Here is a 24,603-nt window from a genome sequence, read left to right as displayed (position 1 = left end):
AAATGCCCTTGCGGGTAGGGTGGGTGTGTTCAAAGTTTGAAAAACCACCCAAACACCAAAAGACAAGCTGGAAAATCATCACAATATTCCGATCCCCTCGGATCCTTTTGGTGAGAATTTTTGGGATCCGTGAATCGTGTCTATTTATCGTACATTGTGCGATTAGTGTTTGTCAAGTACCGTTTATGTTTAAGCATAATTAATATACTTCAATCACTTTCATCACATATTAACACAAACCATTCCCTTAAATTCCAAAGCCAATTTTCCTTTTGTTTGTTTTTATTTCCTTTCTGCAAGAAACACTATAAATATGAGCAATTTTTTGGTGCATTTGGAACACCGCCACAGTGTTACTATTTAACCAAAATTTTAATACATATATTTGTTTATTTTATTTTATGCTAGAAATAATACTTATGAATCTCGTCGTCAACCCATTGTATAACACATAAAACTCTACCCCACGTCGCAAATGTTTCTTGTACACACAAAATTCACAAGAAATAAAATCTCCCCTTCTATCACTCAAAACATATAATTACAAAGAAAAGTTGCAAACACATTGATACAAAAGCCTACAAAATGCTAGACAAAACTGAGAAGAAGCAACACTAGAGAAGAAAACATGAGCACTGCATTCTTCGATGGGTGACTTAACCACCAAGCATGGGATTTAGGCAAACCAGTAGGACCTGGGGTTGCACCAGCAGTCGCATTCTCCTTTGAGCATGTGTAACGACACCGACTAGGCCGAGCAACTCTGTAAACGCCGCTGCTGGCTAGAACGAACATGTCCTTGCGGTTGTCCTCCCCGAATGAGAAAATGTAGCCTAGAGCCGGAAGACTACTGTCCGGGACAGAGCTGCAAGCTATCGGAGAGTCACTTGCGCAGCTGAAAGGGATTTTGCTCGAGCTATAGTTTCCGCTGTTTTCTGGATCTTCGGAGCCTGCCCATATTGCACCAGCGTACAAATCTCCATACACATACCTGAAAATAAAAGCCTCGTCAAGATCAATACTTCGATAGTACTAGTGCAAAAATGTGCAGTCAAGAAAATGCTTCAGTTCTCTTAGCTAGGCCAGTTTCCGAGACGAGGTGAAAGAATGACGATGATCAGTTACCTTCCATACGTGCACGGATCAGTCTCAGACCGATAGATATAGCCCCCGGTTATAGATGCCGAACCTTCTATCTTGTTCACTTCAGAATGGTTGTACCCCATGACGGGGAAAATTACGTCTGTAGGTTTTGTGGATGTGTTTCCGGCAAGTGACTTTGGAGGAGTGTAAGTGTATGGGCCTTCGTAAAAACGCCAGCCATAGTTTCCACCCTTGGTGATCACATCCACCTCTTCATATAGATCCTGTTAGGTGAACAAATCAGTGTCAGAGGATGTAATTTTTAAGGGGAAGAAATTTTTTTGTAGTTCTCTTTAGTTCATGTCGGAAACAGAAAATTTCGAAGACTTGGGATCTTCTGGCAGACAGAAATTGCTTGTAAGAAATTAGAGATGAAAGATTTATTCTATACCTGCCCGACATCTGCGCACATAAAGTAGGAAGGATTTTCTGAATCAAAACTGCAGCGCCACGGATTTCTTAGTCCTAGAGCCCAAATTTCCGGCCTCAAGGCTGGATCTTCGGTGAATGGATTGTCTTTGGGGATGGAGTAGTTTCCCCACAGACCAAGTTTATCCATTTCTGCTGCACCTGGAAATACATTGCAAGGTTATCAAATGTGCAATAGGAAGCAGATGGGTTTTGGTAACAGAAACGCTGGTACTCACTTGGTACATTATCAACGTCGAGCCTCATAATCTTTCCGAGCAAAGATTTCTTGTTTTGAGAGAAATTGTATGGATCGCCTACACCGCCACCATCTCCCATCATGAAGTATAAGTACCCATCTTCCGGTCCAAAGAGTATCTGTCCTGCATGACTATTTGTGAAGGGAAGGCCCATGGTAAATATCCTCCTTACTTCCATTGGTTTAGCGCTCGTTGCCTGGCAGTAGGATTCATTGGGAGGAGCATTGCGGTCAGGTTTCATGAAAAAAAGGCACAACAGGAAGTATGAAAACTCAAAGCAATGAGCAAGTTAAATTAACCGAAAATTGATATAAAAGAGTATGTAGTGGTGTACCAAGGAAGGCTGCGATGCAGTACCATTGGCAGAATATTCTGCTATAACACTTTGGTACTGGCACGGCTGAGCACCATTATCGGAACCTAGCTTCGAAGGATCACAATCAACATCTGAATTACATGAACATCGTCCAGTGCATCCAGGCCACTTAACCTTGTCACAGTTGAACGAAGCAAAAAACCGACCATTTTGCGCGAAATTGGGATGGAACGCCATCCCCATCATTCCAAATTTAGTATCAAAATGAACCTCATCGGTTAGATCAACAAAGGGACTCGACTCATCAAGCCCCATAACTCCTCCTGATCCATCTTCAGGAATTGTTGCCAGCCAAATTTTGCCTTCCTGGGTCGAGAAAAATGCGCGGTTGGAGCCATCCGGATGAGCAACCATGTTGAGGTAAGATCCATTTCCAATTTTCTCAAGGCACAAACCATATGGGGGGATGGGAATGCCGGAATCATTCAGTGTGATCGGCTCGCCATTGAAACATACTGATTCGTCACTAGAGGCTCCGCCAAATGCGCTGCAGAAAGCGGATTTTGATTGCCAGAGTTTGGTTAGCTCAGTGGCATTGGTCTTGGCAGGCGGTCCACCTTGTAATGAAGGGTTAAAGGGGGAGTTCAAAATCGACACATTTTGGCATGCGTCCCATACGGTGGAGCAAAAATTGGTTACTGCTTCTTTAGACTGGGATGAATTTGATGAAACAGTTGAGTTGCAGAGAACCGGAACAGGGCGGATCACAGAGTCGACGGTAAATAGCTCACCCGAAAACGGATCACACCTCTGAAATCCATAGCCGAAAGGAAATCAGGAGTTGATATGCATCATGCTCTCACTAATGTACAAAATTTTAAAATTGAAAACATCGTAATTTTAGATACAAGTACTAGGCAAACGCTGCTAATCACTTGAGCTACAAACCGCTTGCGGAAACATTATATAGTTTACAAAAAGGGAAAGAGAAGGACTTACCGCACAAAGTACTGATTTCAAAAGGGAAGCACAGCCAGAATTGGAGATGTTCATGGTTTGGAATTGCTTCTGAATTTGTGAATCTTCAGTGGAGTTGCAGCAGGCAGTTTCGTTGTAAGGACAAAACTTGAGTGGGACACTCAGAGTAGAAGGTGCCCCTACAATCAATTAAACCATTTGGATTCAATTTCATAAGGAATTTAAGATACTCAAACACAAATCATAATAATACGAGCGATATTTTACTTTAAACTAATCTAAACTGTCGGGAAGAGGATTCGAACGTAAAGCAGCAAACTTTGTAATACAAAATTGATAAAAAGGAAATAGAGAAAAAAGAAAAAAAAAAAAAACTCACTTGAATCAATGCATAAAGGATGTGAAGTTGAAGGATTGAACAGCAGCAGCAAGCTGCATAGCAGAAGTACAATAGCAAGAACTCTACCCATCTCCACACCAGAAGAGAGAGAGAGAGAGAGAGAGAGAGAGAGAGAGAGAGAGAGAGAGGAAGAGATTGTTTTCCTGTCCCTCCCCCTTTAATCTAATTAACAGGTCCAAATAGCAACACTGTTGCTTTCATTGACTTGAGAGAAATACAAATTAAAGTTCACAGAACTATCAACTTCTGCCAATCCAACCACTCTCTTCTGCTGGTATGCTTCTCCATTATAGCACATTCACATGTTCCTCTCTCTCTCCTCTCTCCTCTCTCCACTCTCTCTCTCTAAAGACCAAAATTTTAATATTCAGCTTCCAGAAGGGATATCATTTTCAATCTCTCTCTCTCTCTCTCTCTCTCTCTCTCTCTCTCTCTCTCTCTCTCTCTCTCTCTCTCTCTCTCTCAGCTGCAGAAATGGATTTGTTTTCAATATCTGTCCCTCTCTTTTCACAACCCCTTTGACAGATTTTCATTTTTCAACTCTTGATTCAAAGGCTGAAGCTTTATGAGCAACTTGCAAGTTTTTAGACATTGGGGGTTGGACTTTTGGGTTGAATTGTTTATCTAAATTCATTAGGGTTGTTGGGAAGATATATAAATTGGAAGCCCACTTGTTTATGTTGTTTGCATAGATTAAAAAAACTAACTTTGGATAGATCTTGGGTGGTTTTCAGTGTCTTGTGCCAAAATTGACCACCCAAATGCCCTTGCGCGTAGGGTGGGTGCGTTCAAAGTTTGGAAAAACCACCCAACACCAAAAGACAAGCCGGAAAAGCATCACAATATTCCCAACATATCCTCTTCGGATCCCTTTGACGAGTATCTTAGGAATCCGTGAATCGTGTTCGTTCATCGTAGATCGTGCAGTAAGTCTTTATCAAGTACTGTCTATATTTATTTTTAAATAAAAATATTTAAAATAATTTCTGATCACATGATGTACGATGATTTCCAGGATCTTCACAAAGATGATTTCGCGAAGATCCGGACTCACAATATTCAATACGATTTGGGATCCACTTGGATTTTAGCAATAAAAAAACCCCAATGCTATGCTGGATCCAATGGCATTCATGACACCGATTGTGGAAGGAAAAAACCAAAATATGATGTGAGATTAATGGATGGTGCTATCATATAGTTAACAATTAATGTTCTTATCTATGTGGTCACATGGAGAGATAAGAACCGAGGGTAAGAAATCGATGCATAGAAGTCTCTTTTAGGAGAGAATTTTGGCAGGCGAGCCTAACCAATTAGATAGTCGAGCATTTATTATGAAAGAATGAATACATCTGAGTATTATCCGATCCGACTTCATTCACGTGATGTAAAAAGATTATAATTGAGTGTATGAAACAAGGACATAAATGTATCTCTCTTTTGTTGATAAAACTCAACACCTAACAATGAGTGGTTAGGTTAAAACAATATCGATGATATCAATAAATGATATTAAGCCTGAAAGTTTAACATCATAATTAGGAATAAAACTTAGATAAGACAGCTTAATTAGTTACGTGGTCGGGCCCCTCTTATAATGAAATAAATCGCATTGTATTACTCAGTACGAGCCTCATTGGGTAGCCTTAACCCACTCGAGTTTTTCTCCTCTTCTAGATGTGAAGCTCTTCTATAAAATAAAATAAAAAATAAAAAATAAAAAAAAAGGAGGTCATCATGAGAGGAACAGGATCCGAATCCCTTCCAATTAATCCTCCTCAACAAACAATTCGGATCCTTGAAATTTGATCAAATGACTAAGGTTATTATAACTTTTAAAGTGAACCCGTGTTTTTAGCCGTTTGATTAAATTTCAAAGATTCGGATTGTTTGATGAGGAGAATTAAGTGGAAGGTATCCGGAGAGGATCCCTTTCCGTCATGAGAATCGTCACATGTCTAAAAATCAGAGTAGGATTGTCTCCCCTCTTTTTTTCCTCCCCTTCCCTCCCCTCCTATTTGAACTGTCACTGTTAAGCCACGTCAACATCTTATATTAATTTTTTTTATAGTAAGAGAAAGACAAAATAAGAGAATGTGAAAAGAGGAGATGGAAGGAGGGGATGAAAAGAAGATGAGAGAGAATCCTAGTCCCTAAAAATCAATGTTTGTCAGTGCTTTCTGGTATTATAAAAATTGAGTTAACTAAATAAACAAAATGGCTCAAGGACAAAGCATGTTCACATTAAATAAGTGAAAAAAGCAGCTGTAATTGTTGAACGTGGAGAGCAGAACATTGACAAATTACAACTTAATAGCACAACAAAAGAAATGAAGTTTCTTTTCGGATCTCAGAGTTTAGAGTTGACGGATTCGAAAATTTGAGCAAGTTATTTTAAATCATACAGTTCTTATTAGTTTATTTTACTGATTCATCTTACACAAATTAAGACTCTTGATCTCTTGTTTTCTCTTTTCAATGATCCGAATATGTGAGTTCTTGCGATCTTGCGATCTAAGCATAAAAATTCAAAAAGGATCTCTGACTCGACAACATGCAGTTTTTGAAACTTAGAATGTTAAAAAGTTTAAAACTGAAAAAGTGGTATTGGACTTGGCATGCTTCTGCCTCTAGTGGAGTTGAGATGAGCTATCTGGCCTATGGGCAAGTCCTAGAAGTTGGCCCAGGAGACCGCCACATGTACTTAAACAAAAATTGTTTCCCCATCACTTTTAAAAAGTTCCGTGTCACCAATTGACACTAGAGCCGATTGCTTGACACGGGCAGTACATATGTTGACCGGATTTCATGATACTTTCGTTACTTTGATCCATTTTGTTGACATGGTTGCATATTTAGTGTGTTATGAAAAAAAATCGAGAGTTAAATCCTGATATATAGCCGGTTGACATGCGTCGAGCGACCGGCCAAGAAAAATTGGCATTGGTTAGCCCTGATTGCCACTATTGGTCCAATTGGCTCCCACGTTGAGGGATCAGACATTCAGTTGAGAGAAAAACACTATATTTAGAGAGATAAGCACATATTAATTTGTGAAGTTAGTTGATGATTATTTGATATAGTAAATATTTACTCTCTAATTTATAAGAGATCTCATATCCAAATCTGATAAACGGCATTTGTTTAATAAAAGATTATAACCTATGACAAAACTTAACATCGAAGTATGAGATTATTGTTTTTTTTTTCTTTTTTAAAAAGTAATGCAACGTTTAGTCATAAGTTATAACAAAGAGTTTGAACATTATATACACATGCACCTCACAAAGGATAAGTACTAGGAAGAACCCCAACTATGTTGCACCATTTGGCTCACTCTTTGGGAAAATGTCTATTATACGCAATCTTAACCTTTATAAAATAGTTGTTTCCACGATTCGAATATATGATATTTTGGTCATTAAAAAACAACAAATCCGTTGCGCAAAGATTCACTCTCCTTATATTGGAGTTGATGGTTATTACTATTTTAGCATCAGTAATAATAATAATAAAATATAAACTCGAATAAGAACAATAATTATGCAGACAAAAGGGGAACAAGAACGATGACCATGAGTCACAGAGTTGACTGCATCCTCCTTGCCACATATAAAATTGCAGCGGATTGGTCTTCCAACTCTACAAACACCACAGCGTGTTAAGACATAAACATCCTTCTTGTTGTCTTCTGCAAATGAGAATATATACCCCAAGGCAGAGGCATAACTGGAATTTCCTGCTGCTCCAATGCTGTTGCATTGAACTGGAGAATCATGGGCACATCTGAACGATATCTTGGCCGTTGAGAAGATCCCACTGTATTCTGGGGTTTCGGTTCCTGCTCATGCAGCATCTGCATACAAATCCATGTACAGATACCAGCAATGTTACTCACAAAAAGCATATGATTATATTAGTATGGATTCTCTATGCATGACATTGTGCTTTTGCTCGTTATATCTATAGAGAGATTCTTTGTGCATGACGTCTTATCTTTCCTAAAAGATAAAGTGCGTTGAAAAATAGGATTTCTACGATTTTGATCTTGTTTATTAACAAGGAAGATTATGTATAGGAAGGGTGGGTTTGGAATGGTCGTTTAAAGCTTCGGTTTAGGGTTCCAAGCATCAAATTTTGGGCTCACAAGCTAAAATCAAAGTTATTAATCAATTCGAGACTAGAAAACCTAGACTCTAAGCTCTAAACGATGATTCTAACACCGTAGAACAACTTACCCATATCATAAATGAGATAAAAAATAAAGAAAATTGAGTAGAAATGAGATTTTTCAACGCATCCATGCATGGATAGGGCACTAAAAGCACACTAACTTCTTATGCATGCACGGATCAGTCATCGACAGAAGTAGCTGCCGCTGATGGAGGCTGATGAAGCAGGTCCTTTATGGAGCTAGCAGAAGTAGTTCCTCCCGAAGACTTTATTGGTTGAAAAGGAATGAAACCCTCGTAAACTCTCCACCCATAGTTTCCTCCCTTTGTGAATGTGTCAACCTCTTCATGAACTTTAGAGAAATCAAAGAAGCAAGACATATATACTTAAGAAAACATAATTCGGTGACATTAAATAGACAATATGACGTATGTAAACTACATTTTGATGTTATCTTATTTTCTATCTAGTATCTTTTCGGTTCAATTCTTTTCAGATAAAACGTGCAAACGTGTCCAGTGTCTCCACATAAGAAGTAAGATGGCCTTTCTGAATCAAAACTACCTCGCCAAGGATTTCTAAATCCCAAGGCCCATATCTCAGGTTCCACTTCCTTCTCATCAGCAAATGGATTATCAGTAGGTATAGAATAGTTTCCCAATAGTCCTTTTCCAATTATTTCAGTTGCGCCTATGTAATTGTGGCAAAACATGACAATTGTTTCAGCACAAATAATGTTACGATTCAAGCAACTGCAGGTCCAAAAGTAAGTTGTAGGACTTACTTGGTATGTTATCTATGTCAAGCCTCAGAATTTTTCCAAGCGAGGATCTCTTGTTCTGTGCAAAATTGTAAGGGTCATCTCGATTTGAACGGTCTCCCATCATGAGGGTAAGAAACCGTCTGCAGGCCCGAAAAGAATCTGGCCAGCGTGCCCTCCCTGGGATGGAAGCCCCATTGTGAACATCCTTCTCACTTCTGATGGATTTGCAGTTTTTGCAAAAGACATAAGCAGCAAATAAGAAGCTCGTCGGTGAATTACATTACTAACGTGTTTACTTACATGGAATGTTGGAAGCCACGAATCAGGGAAGGGAAAGAAGGAATGAGTATGGGATCAACTCTGACTCGTGATTCCATATGTATTAGTAAACGCGGGGAAATTCAGGAATTGAAATAATTCAAATTTTGGATGAAATAGTTTTCTGAAAAGTAAGCTTGAAGAAGTGTGAATTTATGCCAAGGAAGGCTCTGATGATGTACCCTTGGCAGTAAACTCTGCAATAACACCATGATATGGGCATGGCTGCACTCCACTGTCAGCAGAAAGCTTCGAAGGGTCCCAATTCACATCTGCAATGCATGAACATCTGCCTGCACAACCTGGATGCTTCAACTCAATTGAACAACAGAAAGAAGCGTCCATCGCGTACAAAGTTTGGGTGAAATGCCATGCTCATTAGGCCAAACTTAGTGTCAAAGAGCACTTGATCAGTAATGTCAAGAAAGGGTTCAGATTCTTTGATCTCCAAAATCCCGTTTGATCCAACATCAGCCATATCTTGCCTTGTTGGTTAGACGCGAAAGCGCGGTTGGAACCATCAGGATGTGGAATTAGGTTGAGGTAAGCCCCGTTTGCGATTTTCTCAAGGCAGAGACCGGATGGAGGTGAGGCTTTTTCATGACGGAATGATACTGGTTTTCCATTAAAACACACAGCATCTTCTGACCCACCAAACGTTTCACAAAATTCCTTTTTCGAGTGCCATTGGTCAGTCAATTTGGAAGGAAAAGGATTGTGCTGCGTCCCAACTCTACCTTGGAAGCAAATTGGTAACTCAAAGGAGATGTATTACCACATGTATTCCATACTTTTTTACAGAAGTCAATGGAATGTCCAACTTTGGACTCATGAGATTTCGCCGAATCCATGGTATTGCACAAAACAGGCACTTTTCTAGGCGCAGAATCGAATTCCAATAGCTGAGCAGAAAACTGATCACATGCCTGAAAATCATGTCAGAACAAAAGTTCGCAAAAGAAAATTGCTTTTTTTAGTGTTTAGAGTGAAACTACTCATTGCTCAAGACGAGGATTACTGAGCAAATGGTCGATTTCAGAAGAGAAGCACAAGAGGATCTAAGATGTTTAGTGATTGGAATTGCTTCTGCAACCCCGAATCTTCGGTGGAGTTGCAGCAGACGCTTTCATTGTATGAACAAAACTTGGAGAGGCGTGTCTTGCTGCTCAGGTGGTCCTGTTTTCATTCAAATGATGAAATACAAAAGCATAAGCGTTAAAATGTGAAATGAAGAACAAACAAACACCGAGGCAGAGAGAAGGACCAACTTGAATTCGCTCACAGCGGAAACGAGAACAAGCATTCGAGAAATGATATGGAGAACAGAAGCATGAAACAGATTGAAACATTCATCTGGGATTCGAAAAAAAAACAAACCGAAAGAATCACTTTTCGACTCAAATCGTCAGAAACAACGAAAACTACAGTTTCTGCTGCAGTTCATTGATAGCTTATTAACTTTGGTAAGCGTGTGTTGCAAGTTTCAATTATTTGGTTTATTTTATTTTGGCTTTTTAGTCAAAATAGTTTTTGAGATTTGCATAACACATAACTTTGGTCACTGAGATTGTCCACCATCCATTATTTTGGTCATTCCATTAAAAAACTCCGTTAAGTGGTCCCTGAGCTTTTAAATGGAATGACCAAAATGATGGATGGTGGACAATGTCAGGGACCAAAGTTATGTGTAATGCAAATCTCAGGAACCAAAATTATGTGTTATGCAAATCTCAAGGACCAAAATTTTGTGTTATACGCTCAACTTAACGGAGTTTTTTTAACGGAATGACCAAAATAATGGATGATGGACAATCTCATAAACCACTTCTATTGATTTTAAATCTCATGAACCATTTTGGCTAAAAAGTCTTTTAGTTTCTAGGTTTTCTCAAACAACAAATTGAAGATTGAAGAAAAGCATTGGAAGAAGCAGTCCTAAAGTTTCACATTGCATAAAAGCAGCCATACCAAGAAAAGGTCACTAGGGTTTTACCCTTTTGCTGAAACTAAGACATAGTTTATGCAAGTTTCCCCGATCTCAAGCAGGCAAAGGCAATACCAGCTTGCTTGACAAGATGAACTTGTGTCTGCTTCGGCACGACAAAAGGTCGGTTGTTCGTGCAGTCGTAGAACGCATTTGGATTCAAAAAGGAGGGGAGAAGGGGGAAAATTTGCTCCACAACTATTTGATAGTAAGAATCTTCTCATATAGCCTTTCTAGGCTACGAAGAAGATTAAGCAATGCTTACCCTTTCGTAAGAAAAAAGGAACAAACGAGCAGTGCGAAATTATTTTAAACAAAAGATTGTTTCAAATATAGTACATTCTGAATTTCTAAGACATCTATAGTCTTCTTCCTACTAAAAATCGGCCCATTACACCCATCTCAACGTCTGGTATTGTTTTGAATTTCGTCGTGAAACGATGCAGTAGGAAACTATGTTAATGGCAATAAAAGGGAATACCATCTGTCTCCAGCTCGACTTCTGTTTCCTTTGGCTACACGCATGCTACCTTTTTTCGCTGTACTCTCTTTGTTGCTATTTCTATCTTGGTGTCCGCTAAACAGCTGGATGTCAACCTTCAAGTGCTCCGAGCGCCTTCATGTCCTCCAGGAAGGCCATATAAGAGTCATCGATGCTCTTGCCCTTTGGTGCTGACGATGAGTTCGCTGACTCTGGTTTAACAGATGGAGTTGCTGACTGGGTTGGTGCTGCTGCGGTTGGGAGTGAAGGTTTTGCTTTTACTTTTGGGGCAGCCATCTCCCTCCTTACCCGAACAGATGCAGGAACCTACATCCAGAACCAAAAAACAGACTAGGGTCATAGAAGGAAATTGGCATCTTGCAATAATAGAGAAAACAATATTATTACAAAACATGAAAGAAGTGCTAACACAATACCAATGTCCCATAAAGCTACTGATTTCGTTGACATTGACAAAACTAAGGTCCTTGAAACTCGATAGAAGTCTAAACTTACTACCTCTGATTATAACATCAATGAATCTCCACCACCACCATCTCACCATTCCAATTATCTTCCTTTAAAAGGTTCAAAAATTAATGCAGAAATTACACACTATAATGCTTATCAAGTTCAATACGTGTTGTAAAAACATGCAAAGCATAAGACTGTTACACCTTATTGATAGTGAGACAATCAACTCACCATGGCCGTAAGTTCTGGAGTGTGCTGAGCCAGAGGCCTCTTAACAACAGTAGATGCTGCAGATTTAACATATGAAGGTTTCTGATGAGCAGCCACTCGAGCAGCATAATCATCTTCTTGATAAGTAGGAGGGGGGCCAGGTGGAAGTGGTGGTCTCATCATTGGAGGAGGTCCAGGGGGAGGACCATATGGGGGCCTGGGGATCATTGGGACCATCATTCCCGGGGGACCTGGTCGACTGGGCAGTCCAGGAGTGGACAATGGCGGCCGCATATCTGGTGGAGGTGGGGGTGGAGGAAAACGTGCGATACCTGGAGGTAATACATCAGGATGTAAATTTGGAATAAGGGTCGGTCCAGGAACCGGAGGTTGTTGTCTTGGAGGAGGAGGTGGTGGTGGAAGCATGTTAGTGAAATCCTTAGTCGCTATAGTATTATTGGTTTCAGCATCAGATGTTGCACCTCCCAACTGATTATTTGTTGCCTTAGGCGGTAAACCAGGAGGCGGAGGAGGAGGAGGAAGCATGGTAGGCACCTACGACAGAGGAGGAGGCATTATTTTCATAAACGGAAAAACTTAAAAAGAATACTTCAAGGCCTACAAATTTGAGATACGCCTTGCTACACAACACCCTTTCAGGGCTTACCAGTCAAGTACATACAAGCAACTTCCATAATTTGCCATAACTAATATCATCCACTATTTTACACCTCTGTTAATTCTTATTCCTTTTAATATAGAAGATATATCTCAGTTCACATTAAGGAAAAGCTTACCTGCGTGGAGTCCTTAGAGGTTGACTGATCAGACAATGTAGATTGATTTTGTTCCTTCTCATTTCCATTGATACCAGGAGGAGGTGGCTGTGCTAACTGTTGATGAGGTGGAGGAGGGGGAAGTAATGGGCGATTAGAAATTGGCTCTGTAGGCAAGGGTCCTGGAGGTGGAGGTGGAGGTGGTGGCAAAGGTGGTGGCGGCAATGAGATATCTGGGTTTGTAGCTGCAGGGTTAGGTGGCAATGGAGGTGGAGGGGGTAGAGGCAAAGACTCAGGTATGACAGAGCCATCACCAGGGCCATTGTTACCAGAATCAGCCACAGGTACAGCGTCCTCTGACTCCATTCTTGAGGATGATGCAGCACCACTTGACGAAGCAGCAGATAGGGGAATTCTTGGCCCTGCAATTCAAATTCCACAATAGAATAAGCGAGAGAAAGTAAAGTGGTCACATTAATACACAAAATTGAGGTGGGAGTGGGGTTGATCCAGACCTATTGATGATTTAAACATTGGAGGCTTTCCAGGTGGTGGGGCACCAGTAGGATTCAGGGTCGGATGATAGTAAACTGAGTCCTGCAGAAGAAAAAAGAAGAAATAAATTTTGAGTTTTATATATTGAGAAAGAAAAAGAAAGGCCTGAAAATAGCATTTAGAAACCTGCATATCTTACCTCAGGCATCGGATGCTTCGCTCTCTCCTCTTCTTCTGCGGTTGTTCGTCTTTTAGGCGGCCCCAAATGACTGAGCAGAAAAAGTAACTAAAGTTCGTACATCAAAACAAACCATCACAGAAAATGTATTTAAGAATTTGACCACTAGCACCAGAATACAATGGGAAAAGAGAATGTTCACCTGAACATAACTGGGACCTCACCCTTTTCCTTTTGTTTCTCTACATATTCCTGTACAAAAGAGTCTGATCATTGCAGGTATGAAACTTATTCTAACAAAAAGGCACACTGGATTAACATGAAGGGAACATAGAGGACCTTGAACCACGATGTGGCCAATCGAAGATCACAGTGCAGCATCATAAAATAACATGGCTAGTTGAATTAGAAAGACAAATAGGTATAATGAAAAAAACAATAATGTTAAATGTGACAATTACCTTCTGCTTCTTTATAACAAGGTTAAGTGTATCCTCTAGTTGCCTTTTCTTGTGTTTTCTTGCTTTGTCAAGAGCGCCATCAGCCTCTGCGCCAATCAGTCAAATACATCAGTGTGTGAACAGGAAAAGCAGCATGATATGGCTGCAGATCAAAATCAAACTAGTGAAAATAAAAAATCTAGACAAATTGAAGCAAGACGTAAGGCATAATAAAGCACAAACTGAAATTTTCCTCTCAAGAAAAAAAATCATTCTTTTATACATGGATACCATTCCAAGCATTCAAACAATCAACTTTCAATAAAATTAAACATGAAAATAGATCCACTATTATATATATAACAGCTATAAGTTATAACCATTCCTTCTATAAAAAGGCTCTAACCAGAAGTCATAAGTAAACTGTGACTTACTCATCATTTCCAGCTTATCAATCTGCTCCTTCAGAGTCTCGGGATCCTTCTTCAAGATCCCCACCTCTCTCACCTTCTTTCGTTCTTTTTTATTCTGTTGTCATAGATAAAACAAAGTCGGAAATGTATAAATAAAGATTTAATCGATGCAATACGCTTGTCAAGAAAACAAGAAACAGTATTAAAGGGAGTACTTTTTTGGAATTACATACATCATACGGTGAAAGGAAACATGTACGTTACTAAACACGGGTAACATCTACCATCGAAGATAAGGAGGCACAAACACATGCTACCACAAATTCTTAGCAGAAGAAACTCACAAACGTCAGGTAATACTGATTAAGCATATGGTCATGCGTCTGCTTTCCAAAAACGTCAGTGTGTGCACATACACACACACACATATATATATACCTTTCGGCTAAGATCAAAGTGTGTGCAGTTGTGCAAAATGCCTGATATAAAAGCATCAGCCTTTCTGGTTTTCACAAACCTAATGCTATCAATTCCATTTATAATAAACCGAGGTCGGCTTCGGTAACGCTCAGCAATGGGAAATTTGCAGATGCCAAAATCCAATCCGGAGTAAAATTACATTTAAAAAGTATCAAATTTCAAATTTCAATTGAAATTAGACACACTGGAGTCCCAAATTGTGAAAATCGATCGACCCAATTGCGAATTGAGAACGGAATCAAGGAATTAATAGAAGAAGAAGAGCACAAAACGGCGTAGTATTGAGATACGTAATCGTTACCCTTTTCAATTCCTTCTTCCGGAGCTCCTTCCGGTAAGCGTCCGTAGGGTTCATCACCTTCCCTCCCTTCGTCGTCTTCATCTTGATTTCGCTTCAAAGCTCTTCACTTTCTGCTGATTCCAATTCGAATTTCAGGAAATCTGCTTCAAATTCAAATTACAGTGCGAAGCGTGGATGATGACAGAAGAATATTTTGGGGATTTCTTGCTCTGAAGAGTGATGAATGAAACCCCAACGACAGCCCCAAAACCCCACCTTGCTTTTTGTTGATTTTCTTATGGGGGTACCTTTTTATTTATTTATTATTTGTAGAATAAAATTAGAGTTAATTACAAATTTGGTCTCTGAATTTAAGAGCTTGTTCCACTTTGGTCCTCAAAAGTTTTTTGGTTTCTTTGAAAAACAAAAATTTGGTCTCAAGTTGGATTCCAAGAATGTGGTGAAAAAAATCTTTCATAGTGGTTTAAGTAAGTTTGATTCCTATAACGTAATTATTATTGGTTATGAACCCTACAAACACTTACAATGGTATGAATTTGATAGTAGTAAGTTCTATGTATTAATCGTATAACTCGTCTAATGTTTTGACTAGTGTAAGCGTTAGATTCCTATAAAATGGAAATCAAACTCTTTTTTTATGCCTACTGTGAAAGGCTTACGGACAATAGTGATGCTAGTTACGAAAATTGACATAATCAATCGTGCATGATTTAATTTGATTCTTTATTTATTCATTTGAACTGACGACGATGTTTTTTGTTAACACAGAAAACTTTTCACACTGACACCAAATAATCGTATCTTTTTTTTAAGTGTATATGTATCAATACAAGTTTACGCACTTCTTTTCACGTGTCACTCTTCTTCTTTTTTTTCTGAAATAGTATTCATATGTACGATATGCCAAATCAGATTAATGGTCCACTAGTTGTGAAATCCGTTATTCAAATCCAAAATTGAAAGTTCTGTTAATTCTTCCATTAACAAACTGCACTTGAGCCTCACATATGCACATTAATATGATCATCACAGAGAAATTAAGTTGCTAATCTGATCGGACGAAAGTCGAAGTTGTAGCTTGGGATGCTAAAACCATCTGGGATTCGAAAATTTGACAATGTGATATTGTGACAAATGCACATAGGTGTTTGAAATGCAGCAGGAGAGAATAGCTATGTGTTGCTACTGGATACATCAACATCCTGCAAGGATAGAAAGCACTCAAATTATCACAGCAATCTGATATATTACGCAGGTTTTGTCCCAAAGACGAGTAGATTGAGGAATAAGGCAGCAAAAATATCACTAGTCCGGCACATAACATAGCGGTACTTCGGAGGATTACCTGACTGTAGAAACTCCGTGTCCGAAAGAACAAAGCCAAGGCAGTGAGAGATCCGAAAAGGGTGGCTCCTGCCATAATGAGGAATGATAACCTAAAGCAGCGAATTCCGGCGCATGTATCCCAAGCTCCCGACGCTTCTTTGTCATAAATATGGCCGATCACTCTCACAGAAAAGATATAAGATCCCACAGGCGCGGCTATGGTAATGGCGTTGAATATGGTGCCCATATGTAGCACGCCGAATATTTCAGAAGCGATTGTGGGCATTAGTGACCATTGAGAACCATAAAAGACGCCCACCAGTAAGGATCCAGCATAGAGAGCGCTAGGCATACCGGAAGCAATCACAGCATGACCAACGCTCATGCCTGCTAGAGTGATGACCATGAACAATGGCCTCGCCAATCCTTTCGCGTGCAGGAAATAATCTGATACATAACCAGCTCCAAAACGCCCGACGAAATTCCAGATGCTCCACAAAGAAATCAAACTACCTGTTTCAAAAGTTGAGAAACCAAGCGATTTTCCTATCTGGTTGAGGTTATTCACTGTGGCAAGTCCCGATCCCATTCCACATGCCATGGCAATGAACAAAATCCAGAAGTCCATAGTGCACATAGCTTGGAGTAGATTAAAAGTTTCTCCCAACTGCAAAGTATTTTCATCGTTACTATCCAACTCTTGATCAGTATTGCTAGGCAAATGACGGTACCCTGAACGATCTTGCTCATTCCTTTTCCCACTATCTCGCCAGTTGACCTCGGTATCTGTTAACTGGCCACCCTCAACTAATAAAGTCTGTGCAACTCTATCGGACTCCCTTTTATGTGCTCTAATTGCAATGCAAAGAGGTGAGGCAAGCAGTAGCAGAAGTGCAACAAAAGCAACGAAGCGTATGGCAAAACGCAAAGTAAGGATGTTCTCTAAAATTATAAACCCCATAAGATAAACCGCAACAACAAGCGCAATCAGCGACAAACTATTTAGGTGCTTCTTCTCGTCTCCTTCGCACTTGCTGTGGATTCTCACAAACCACATAAGCAACAACGTGTTTACGGTAGGTAGCAGTGCCAGCATCAGAAGAAATGAAGCCGGTTTCTTGTGCAAAAATGTCCGGTATATTTGAATCAAGATTGCTCCACTCAGACCGAGAAACCCCTAACACGGAAAATATAAACATCTCATCAGCATCAAGTCCATGAATTTAAATCACAAAGTACTCAAGAAGGGACTGAATCTGACATGGTAACCGGGATTGAATCAATATAAGATTCGTCAGCATCAGAAGAAATGAGGCTCAGGTAAAAAAATTCTGCTTACCATGTCACAACAGAAAATATAAACTGAATCAGAAAAGATCATGGCAAATCAAGAAGGGACGCATCTGACACGTCCCGTTAAGAAAATTGGTCTCTGTGAGTTTGAAGAAGTGAGCCACATAAGGTCCAGCAGGAAAAGAGGAAGCGGAGGAGGAAGTTTGGGGCGCTACAGAAGCCATTGGAGAAGTATAGAAGGGGGTTTTACTAACCCTAACTCATTGATATCATACAGAAAATATAAACTTAATAATTTCATTCATAGCACAATGGTTTTTATATACAGACGTATATGCTTGGTGTACAAGTAAGACTCTCTTCCTATACAAGAATAGGATCGAAATTAGATTACAATATTAATTTTTTAACTTTAGCTATGGTTTTAGGTCCAAATTATAAGTTGGTTTGGATTGGGGGGGGGCGGGGGGGCCGGTGGAATAGAAGGGTAAAACTAGGTTCCTTAGGTTTTAGGTCATAGGTTGGAGTTGGCCTAACAGTCACAAAAGTGAAAACGAGGAAACATAACGGGGTAAAAATTTCATAAAAAAATATTCTAGAATCCAAAAAATTTATTCTGCAACATCAACCCAAATGCCTCGATAATTAATGTAATTTGTATACAAAGTAATTTAAATTTACAAAACAAGAAAACGAGTTAAAGTTCTTCAATATTACGTAGAATTGATAATACAAGAAATGAATTACTGAGATTGAAATAGAAGATTTAAACAGCTGCAATCAAAATCTAATGGCTAAATCACTCTGGCTACCTCTATAATCTAAGTTGGTCATAAGAAACATCGGCCCAAATAAAGGAAAGCAATCAAATTTATTTCTTGTACCTTCATGATGCCAACGATGGTGCCTTTATAATAAGGAAAATTCCCGACGCCAGTGACCACATTAGAGGTATTAAAGAACGACACCGCATGAGCCGCCACGAACATGAACAGACACATAACCGGCACCGGAGGCCGGGGAATAATGCCGGCGACGGCGGCCCACATTAGAAAATAACCCAAAAAGCACTGGGCCGCCCCGGCCAGGAGGACCAACCAGACCTTTCGCCACCTGGCGGAGTGCGAGTAGAGGAGGCCAGAGAGGACGCCACAATTGGCTCCGAAGTCCTTGAAGACGGAGACGGTGTCGAGCGTTGACTGGTCGTAGCCCTGCGTTGTCTTGATGGCCTGAGAGTAGACGGAGAAGGTGTAGAGGGAGCCGCTGGTGCACTGTATCCATATGCTCGCCGCCGTAGAGAACCATTTGCTGTCCAAGAGCTTCAGTGAACTGCCGTACATTTTTGCTTTCTTTTCGTTTGGGGACGATGGAGGGAGACGGTGAACTCTGCTGCATCATGATCGTGTCGATTTGTTGGGTGGCGGAGTGGCAGTTGATGGTGGTGGTCGTTTTGGCGCTTTGTGTGATGTGTGGGTAGTTTAGATTGCTTTTGTGTCCACGTGTTTTCCTGACTTAGTATTAATATTTTATTGAAAAACTAGCTCAGGTACTGTTTATTTTAACGAAAAATCATATTTTTATACTAAAATGTCAATCCTGGTACCATTTATCTTACCCTTTATTTTGTCCTTATTGTTAAAACTCAAAGTTTTCAAACTCTTTTCATTAGTTTTACTATATTTTAATGATTTGGTTAATACGAGAAAAATTAAATTTAGAGATAAAATTTTGAAGACTAAAAAACATGAAAATTAATGATTAGTTTATTACTTTAAGAATTGATAAACGTACTCATTCTTATTGATGACACATCATTTAATTTGTAAATTTTGTTTCTAAATTTAATCACCCTAACATTATACTTTAATGATTAGATGTTGATTATTCAATTATTGGTTTACATCTACCATTAAAAATTTTGGTGTATAATATATTCCAAACATCCAATAAAAAACATTAGAGGCACATGCAATAATTCATTAAGTTATATATATATATTTTAAAGTGTGCATGTGTGAACTTGTCTGTATTTATTTTCCGTCGTAAATATAGCACGTATTGCAGAAACTTTCTAATCCATTCTTAGAAATCAAACTTCAAACTTCTTATTTATAAGTTGAGATGAATTTTATTAAACCGTATTATTATGGCCAAATTTCATTTGAATTGCTCATAAAATATATACACATCAAGGCAAAGACATGAGCCAAAAGATCAAAAGACTTTACTGCAAGTCTTCCTGTCACTTGTGCCGTGAGCATAAAATCTCTGCTTGTGATTGTTTAAATTGTAGTCTGCATATTTTGATAAGAATCTCTGTGCTTCCTAGTTACACGTTGATTCCAACTTATATACACGTTGTACCTTATTAGGGTTGTTTTCAATACCATCTGCTTCACATGCAGGACAACCTACCTTAATACCATGAAAAAAGTTGGGATTCTATAAAACCAATTGGCAATACAATGAGTAGTTCACTGCAAGCCCGCCTGCACGCCTCTTGCTGCCAAGGTTGCTCTTATTGCTACTGATGGTTCCTTACTTGTTTCTAGAACATCATTTCATAGATCACCGTCGCTCAGTACATGAGTTCTTCCCGTGCTACTCTGTTGATTGCTGTTAAGCGCATTTTACATTATGTCAAAGTTACTCTTGATTTCGGCCTCCATCTTCGCCCATATTTTTTTCTGCTACTCTGTCTGCTTACTTTGGTGCCGATTGTGTGTCTTGACACACGACGATCAACCACTGCCTGTTTCATCCACCTTGGATCCAATCTCATATCGTGGTGTTCTAAAAAGCAATCTATTGTGTCTCACTCCAGTACGGAATATGAGTATTGCTCACTTGCGCATGCATGTGCTGAAACGACTTGACTTTGTTTTTTACTTGGTGAGTTTGATAATCTAAGTGGCACCTACTTAGCTGCTAATCTTGTTCATAATGCTTGCACTCGTCATTTGAGCTTGATTATCACATTGTTCGTGAAAAAAGTTGCTCTCAACAGTCATAGGATGGGCGATATATATTTTTTGCTGATCAACCTGATGGTCTCCTCACAAAAGTTCTTCATCAACCTCGTCATTGTCAACTCTCTACTCCAAATTTGTCCGGTCAGGCTCATCTAGCTTGCAGAGGGTGGATGGGTGGGGGTGTTAGACTAAGTTAACTAACTCGGAATCATCTCCGTGATTCTCCCATATATTATAGGAATGTAATTTTTCGTTGTAATTAGTCTAGGATTATTTCTACCTAATTAGGAATTGGTATAACCCTATTTATTGTAAGGAATCATATTTCTACCCAAACACGTGTAAATTTTATTTCACATTGTATTTTAACAATCTAAATTGATCGTTTTTAGAAATTCCTTCAAAGATCAAACATAAATTCAAAAGCATTTAACCATTTGATAACTTGATTGTCATTTTAGTGTTTTCTTAAAATACCGTGTAATAAATTGACCAAAAAATAAAATAAAATATCGTGTAATAGATTCTGTGTGTGTTTTAATTTGTATGCGTGCATAATTTACTTAGAAAATCTTCACGATGATATCCATATTGCATGAAAGTTATTCTCTGCACAAAATGCTCACATTCACTCACTATCTCGGAGAAGAATGCTGCAGTCTTTTCAGCACGATCGACTCCTCGTCCGAAAGAACAAAGCAAGAGCAACAAGAAACCCAAAGAAAGCAACAGAAGCCATGATAAAAAACGACAGCATGAAGCAGCGAGTGCCGCTGCAGGAGTCATCATCTTCTCCGGAAGCTTCTCTATCATATATGAACCCGATTACTCTGACGGAGAAAATATAAGAACCAACAGGACTGGCTATGGCTATTGTGTTGAAAATAGTCCCCATGTTTCTTATCCCAAAGATCTCAGAAGTGATTGTGGGCATAAGTGACCACTGTGAGCCATAGCAAATCCCAACTAAGATTGAACCCACGTACAAATTCCCCGAAAAACCAGATGCAATCACAATGTGGCCGGCTGCCATGATTGCTAGAGTGACAGCCATCAGAAATGGCCTTGCCCATCCTTTCTTATGCAACAAGTAATCCGAGATAAACCCGGCCCCAAACCGGCCTAGAAAATTCCATATGCTCCACAGAGAAACCAAGGAATTGATCTAAACTGTTGTGTAGCCAAGAGATTCCCCAATTTGGCTCATGTTGTTTATGGTGGCCAATCCAGATCCCATCCCACAAACCATAGCAATAAACAGCAAACAAAAATCATAGACTTGGACTAGTACTGCTGAACTCAGACCAAGAAATCCCTGCCTGAAACACATAAATATTGTTCATAGCTAAGCCGTTGTGATTTAAAATAATAAGTTGAAAATAGTGTTAAGAGTCATTTCATTAACTGGAAAATGACATGTTTCGTTAAGGAGGTTGATTGTCCGTTCTCCTGTTTGGGTGCCTTTCTCATCCCTTCCTATTTTGTGCGGTCACGGTTAAGTTACATCAACATTTTATATTGATTTTTTTATAGAGATAATAAGACAAAAAACAATAGGAATATATGACGTAGCTTAACCGTGACCGTATAAATAAAATGGGATAGGAAGGGTACCCAAACAGGAGGGCAGACAATCTGCCTCCGTTCGTTAATTAGGGAACAAACTTGCATGTAACGTAGCGATTACGTTGTTCTCGTGACCTTATGCTCGTATGCAAACCATATTTTTATAATACAGAAGTGTTATTTAATTTGTAAATTGTTTAGTTATTCATTCATCAAACAAATATATAATAAAAAAAGGAACGATTTTGATTAATTATTCAAAATAAAAGTAACTCTTTATATGAAGATAATTATTTTCCATGAACAGGCACACAACCGCCACCGGCGGCGTCTCCACCAATCCGGTGACGGCAGCCCAAAGGAAGTACCCCACGAAGCACTGAACAGCCCCCGCCACGAGCACCACCCACGGCCCATCAATACGGTGACCGTTGGTCGCGACCGCGGAGTACAGAATCCCCGAGAGGACGCCGGCATTGGCGCCTATGTCCTTGAAGACGGACACCGTGTCGAGGGTCGATTGGTCGTAGTCCTGGCTCGACTTGAGCGCCGAGGAATAGATGCCGAAGGCGTAGGAAGCGCCTCTGGCACACGGAATCCATATACTCGCCGCCGTGGCTGTCCACTTGCTGCTGCTCAGCATCTCCATCGCTGCCATTTTTAGCTTGCAGTTGTTTTAAGGCGTATATATTGAGGAAATGCGTCTGTTTTCTTTTTATTTATTTAAAGTTTTTGGGTTCCCATTTGGCGGGGTGGAAAACATGGAAATAAACAATTAATCAGATCTGCACGCATACACTGACCTATATATGTATATGATGGTAATGGGAACCGATTTGCGGCACTATTTTTTCCACTCCACTTTGTAATGTATAGTTGCGATTCGAAGCGTTTAATCCTTAGAACATCATTTATAGTTCGTCTTTATAAAAAAATAGATAAATTCAAAATCATTAAGACGTTTATTTGTAGTGAAGAAAATAGACGAATATAGTTTTACAAAGAAGCCCTTAAACTTTACTTCAACGGTCATATGATTTCAAATTTAGGTGATTTTTGTAAACATAATTTTTTTAGATAAGACCTAAACTAGACGGTTCGGATTGTTAAATAACATTACAAAATATGTCCTACAAAAACTTGTATCGAATGTTATGTAAAAAATATGATATCACACATCTGTCCCATATATAATATATAAACAGATCGGCAAGATTTGGTTCTAATAATCATAATCTTCTTTATTTAGGTTTAACAGTTGAATAATATTCGATATATTACGAGGATGACGACGAGTTGAGGTGGAAAAATAATTAAGATAATGATAAAAGACTGATCATGATGCTTAGAGAAACTAACACATCGTGGATGCCAGATGCCAGTGTTCCATATTAGTGCACCACGATTTTATTTGTACTTTTATGTTCATAACATTTTTAAAATGATTCATTTTGAAATATCCAAATCCTAACAAAAGAGAAAATAAGTGTAGAGAAAGAAAATAAAGCATAAATAATGCCTATTTTCTGCAAACAAATCACTCAAAATCGAAACCATTGAACTAATTAATTGTGTGATTTTCATTTTAGTTTTTTTTTTTTCGTAATACAATATAATAGTTTCTCGAACCAGTCAAACACTATTCCCGGGCCCCGAACGTCTACCATTTATATTTAATATTAATTAAATTTATTTATACTAATTCAAATTATAGACGAACTGTCACATCCCCGTCCGGGGTCCATTACATCCCGGGCCTACTCCATCATCGTAGCACGATACCCACTAGGAGGTTCTCGTGTGAGTTTTCAAAAAAAAAACTGTGAAGGCATGATCGGGACCCAAAACGGATAATATCGTACTACGGTGGAGTAGGTCCGGAATGTGATAGGGACTCAGGCCGGGATATAACACGAACAACGAGAATTGAACCCGTGCATGGTGAATTCGCAATCCACATTATGAGCGTTAACTTTTTCACATGACAACAATTGATTTGATTGAAAACTTCTATAATAGCATCAGTATTAAGTGAAAGTTATTCTGAGGCGATACTTTCACGAAATAAAATATAAAATTAAGAGATAGATACGTGTTAGGGTGATAGTACCATCAATTGGTCACACTGAAAGCGCTCACTCATACAAAATGTCAAATGTTCATTTGACAAAAAAGATTTGTATAAATAAACAAAACTTGCACGAAAAATTAGAGTGAACTTCTTCCCAGATTATCAAAACAAAATATATGATCGTAATTTACACACATATATGAACAATATGACAGAAAACTCTCCCTTCATAAAAAATTGAAACCAACTTTTTTATATAAGTAAAAGAATAAATGTACACCAAGGGATTCGAATAATTGAGAATAAAAAAAATCTGAACTAAATACCGAACTGTACCTGAAAAAACCGAAATTTGAAAGAAAAAAAATCGGATAAAATTAA

The 24,603-nt window shown here is 39.0% G+C and overlaps 3 protein-coding genes and 2 pseudogenes across 3 annotated transcripts; all 5 read right to left on the bottom strand.

Moving 5' to 3' along the window:
* Positions 1-370: 370 nt before the first annotated feature.
* LOC137711185 (HIPL1 protein) lies at positions 371-3,849 on the bottom strand. The gene is made up of 7 exons (XM_068450394.2): positions 3,485-3,849; positions 3,127-3,284; positions 2,146-2,937; positions 1,791-2,007; positions 1,535-1,713; positions 1,126-1,367; positions 371-991 (listed from the first exon to the last, which is right to left on the bottom strand). Exons 1-7 carry the CDS (start codon positions 3,573-3,575, stop codon positions 589-591), a joined length of 2,082 nt encoding a protein of 693 aa, XP_068306495.2. The 5' UTR covers positions 3,576-3,849; the 3' UTR covers positions 371-588.
* Positions 3,850-7,088: 3,239 nt separating this feature from the next.
* LOC137710191 (HIPL1 protein-like) lies at positions 7,089-10,065 on the bottom strand (annotated as a pseudogene).
* A 976-nt stretch (positions 10,066-11,041) lies between these two features.
* LOC137710430 (protein EARLY FLOWERING 5) lies at positions 11,042-15,273 on the bottom strand. The gene is made up of 9 exons (XM_068449446.2): positions 14,995-15,273; positions 14,235-14,328; positions 13,822-13,907; positions 13,563-13,612; positions 13,382-13,451; positions 13,203-13,284; positions 12,709-13,109; positions 11,933-12,466; positions 11,042-11,554 (listed from the first exon to the last, which is right to left on the bottom strand). The coding sequence occupies exons 1-9, from the start codon at positions 15,073-15,075 to the stop codon at positions 11,339-11,341; spliced, it is 1,614 nt and encodes a 537-aa protein (XP_068305547.2). The 5' UTR covers positions 15,076-15,273; the 3' UTR covers positions 11,042-11,338.
* A 638-nt stretch (positions 15,274-15,911) lies between these two features.
* Positions 15,912-19,020, bottom strand: LOC137710192 (protein NUCLEAR FUSION DEFECTIVE 4-like). The gene is made up of 3 exons (XM_068449138.2): positions 18,498-19,020; positions 16,340-17,497; positions 15,912-16,196 (listed from the first exon to the last, which is right to left on the bottom strand). Exons 1-3 carry the CDS (start codon positions 18,951-18,953, stop codon positions 16,167-16,169), a joined length of 1,644 nt encoding a protein of 547 aa, XP_068305239.2. The 5' UTR covers positions 18,954-19,020; the 3' UTR covers positions 15,912-16,166.
* A 2,200-nt stretch (positions 19,021-21,220) lies between these two features.
* On the bottom strand, positions 21,221-22,916 carry LOC137710193 (protein NUCLEAR FUSION DEFECTIVE 4-like; annotated as a pseudogene).
* Positions 22,917-24,603: the final 1,687 nt, after the last annotated feature.

The sequence above is a fragment of the Pyrus communis genome, chromosome 6, assembly GCF_041283825.1.
Source record: "Pyrus communis isolate YQ-2024b chromosome 6, ASM4128382v1, whole genome shotgun sequence".
Taxonomy (NCBI): domain Eukaryota; kingdom Viridiplantae; phylum Streptophyta; class Magnoliopsida; order Rosales; family Rosaceae; genus Pyrus; species Pyrus communis.
Note: the sequence above shows the minus strand (reverse complement) of the source record. Positions and strands in the feature narration are given on the sequence as shown.

Coding starts and splice junctions, on each gene's coding strand:
- LOC137711185 (XM_068450394.2), bottom strand. CDS start 3,575: ATGGGTAGAGTTCTTGCTATTGTACTTCTGCTATGCAGCTTGCTGCTG. Junction 1,714..1,790: donor CGACGTTGATAATGTACCAA/GTGAGTACCAGC, acceptor ATGTATTTCCAG/GTGCAGCAGAAATGGATAAA. Junction 992..1,125: donor GATCCGTGCACGTATGGAAG/GTAACTGATCAT, acceptor TTTTATTTTCAG/GTATGTGTATGGAGATTTGT.
- LOC137710430 (XM_068449446.2), bottom strand. CDS start 15,075: ATGAAGACGACGAAGGGAGGGAAGGTGATGAACCCTACGGACGCTTAC. Junction 13,613..13,821: donor TTGTTATAAAGAAGCAGAAG/GTAATTGTCACA, acceptor TCTTTTGTACAG/GAATATGTAGAGAAACAAAA. Junction 12,467..12,708: donor CCTCTAAGGACTCCACGCAG/GTAAGCTTTTCC, acceptor CCTCTGTCGTAG/GTGCCTACCATGCTTCCTCC.
- LOC137710192 (XM_068449138.2), bottom strand. CDS start 18,953: ATGTACGGCAGTTCACTGAAGCTCTTGGACAGCAAATGGTTCTCTACG. Junction 17,498..18,497: donor CCATCGTTGGCATCATGAAG/GTACAAGAAATA, acceptor TTTCCGTGTTAG/GGGTTTCTCGGTCTGAGTGG. Junction 16,197..16,339: donor CACGGAGTTTCTACAGTCAG/GTAATCCTCCGA, acceptor CTATCCTTGCAG/GATGTTGATGTATCCAGTAG.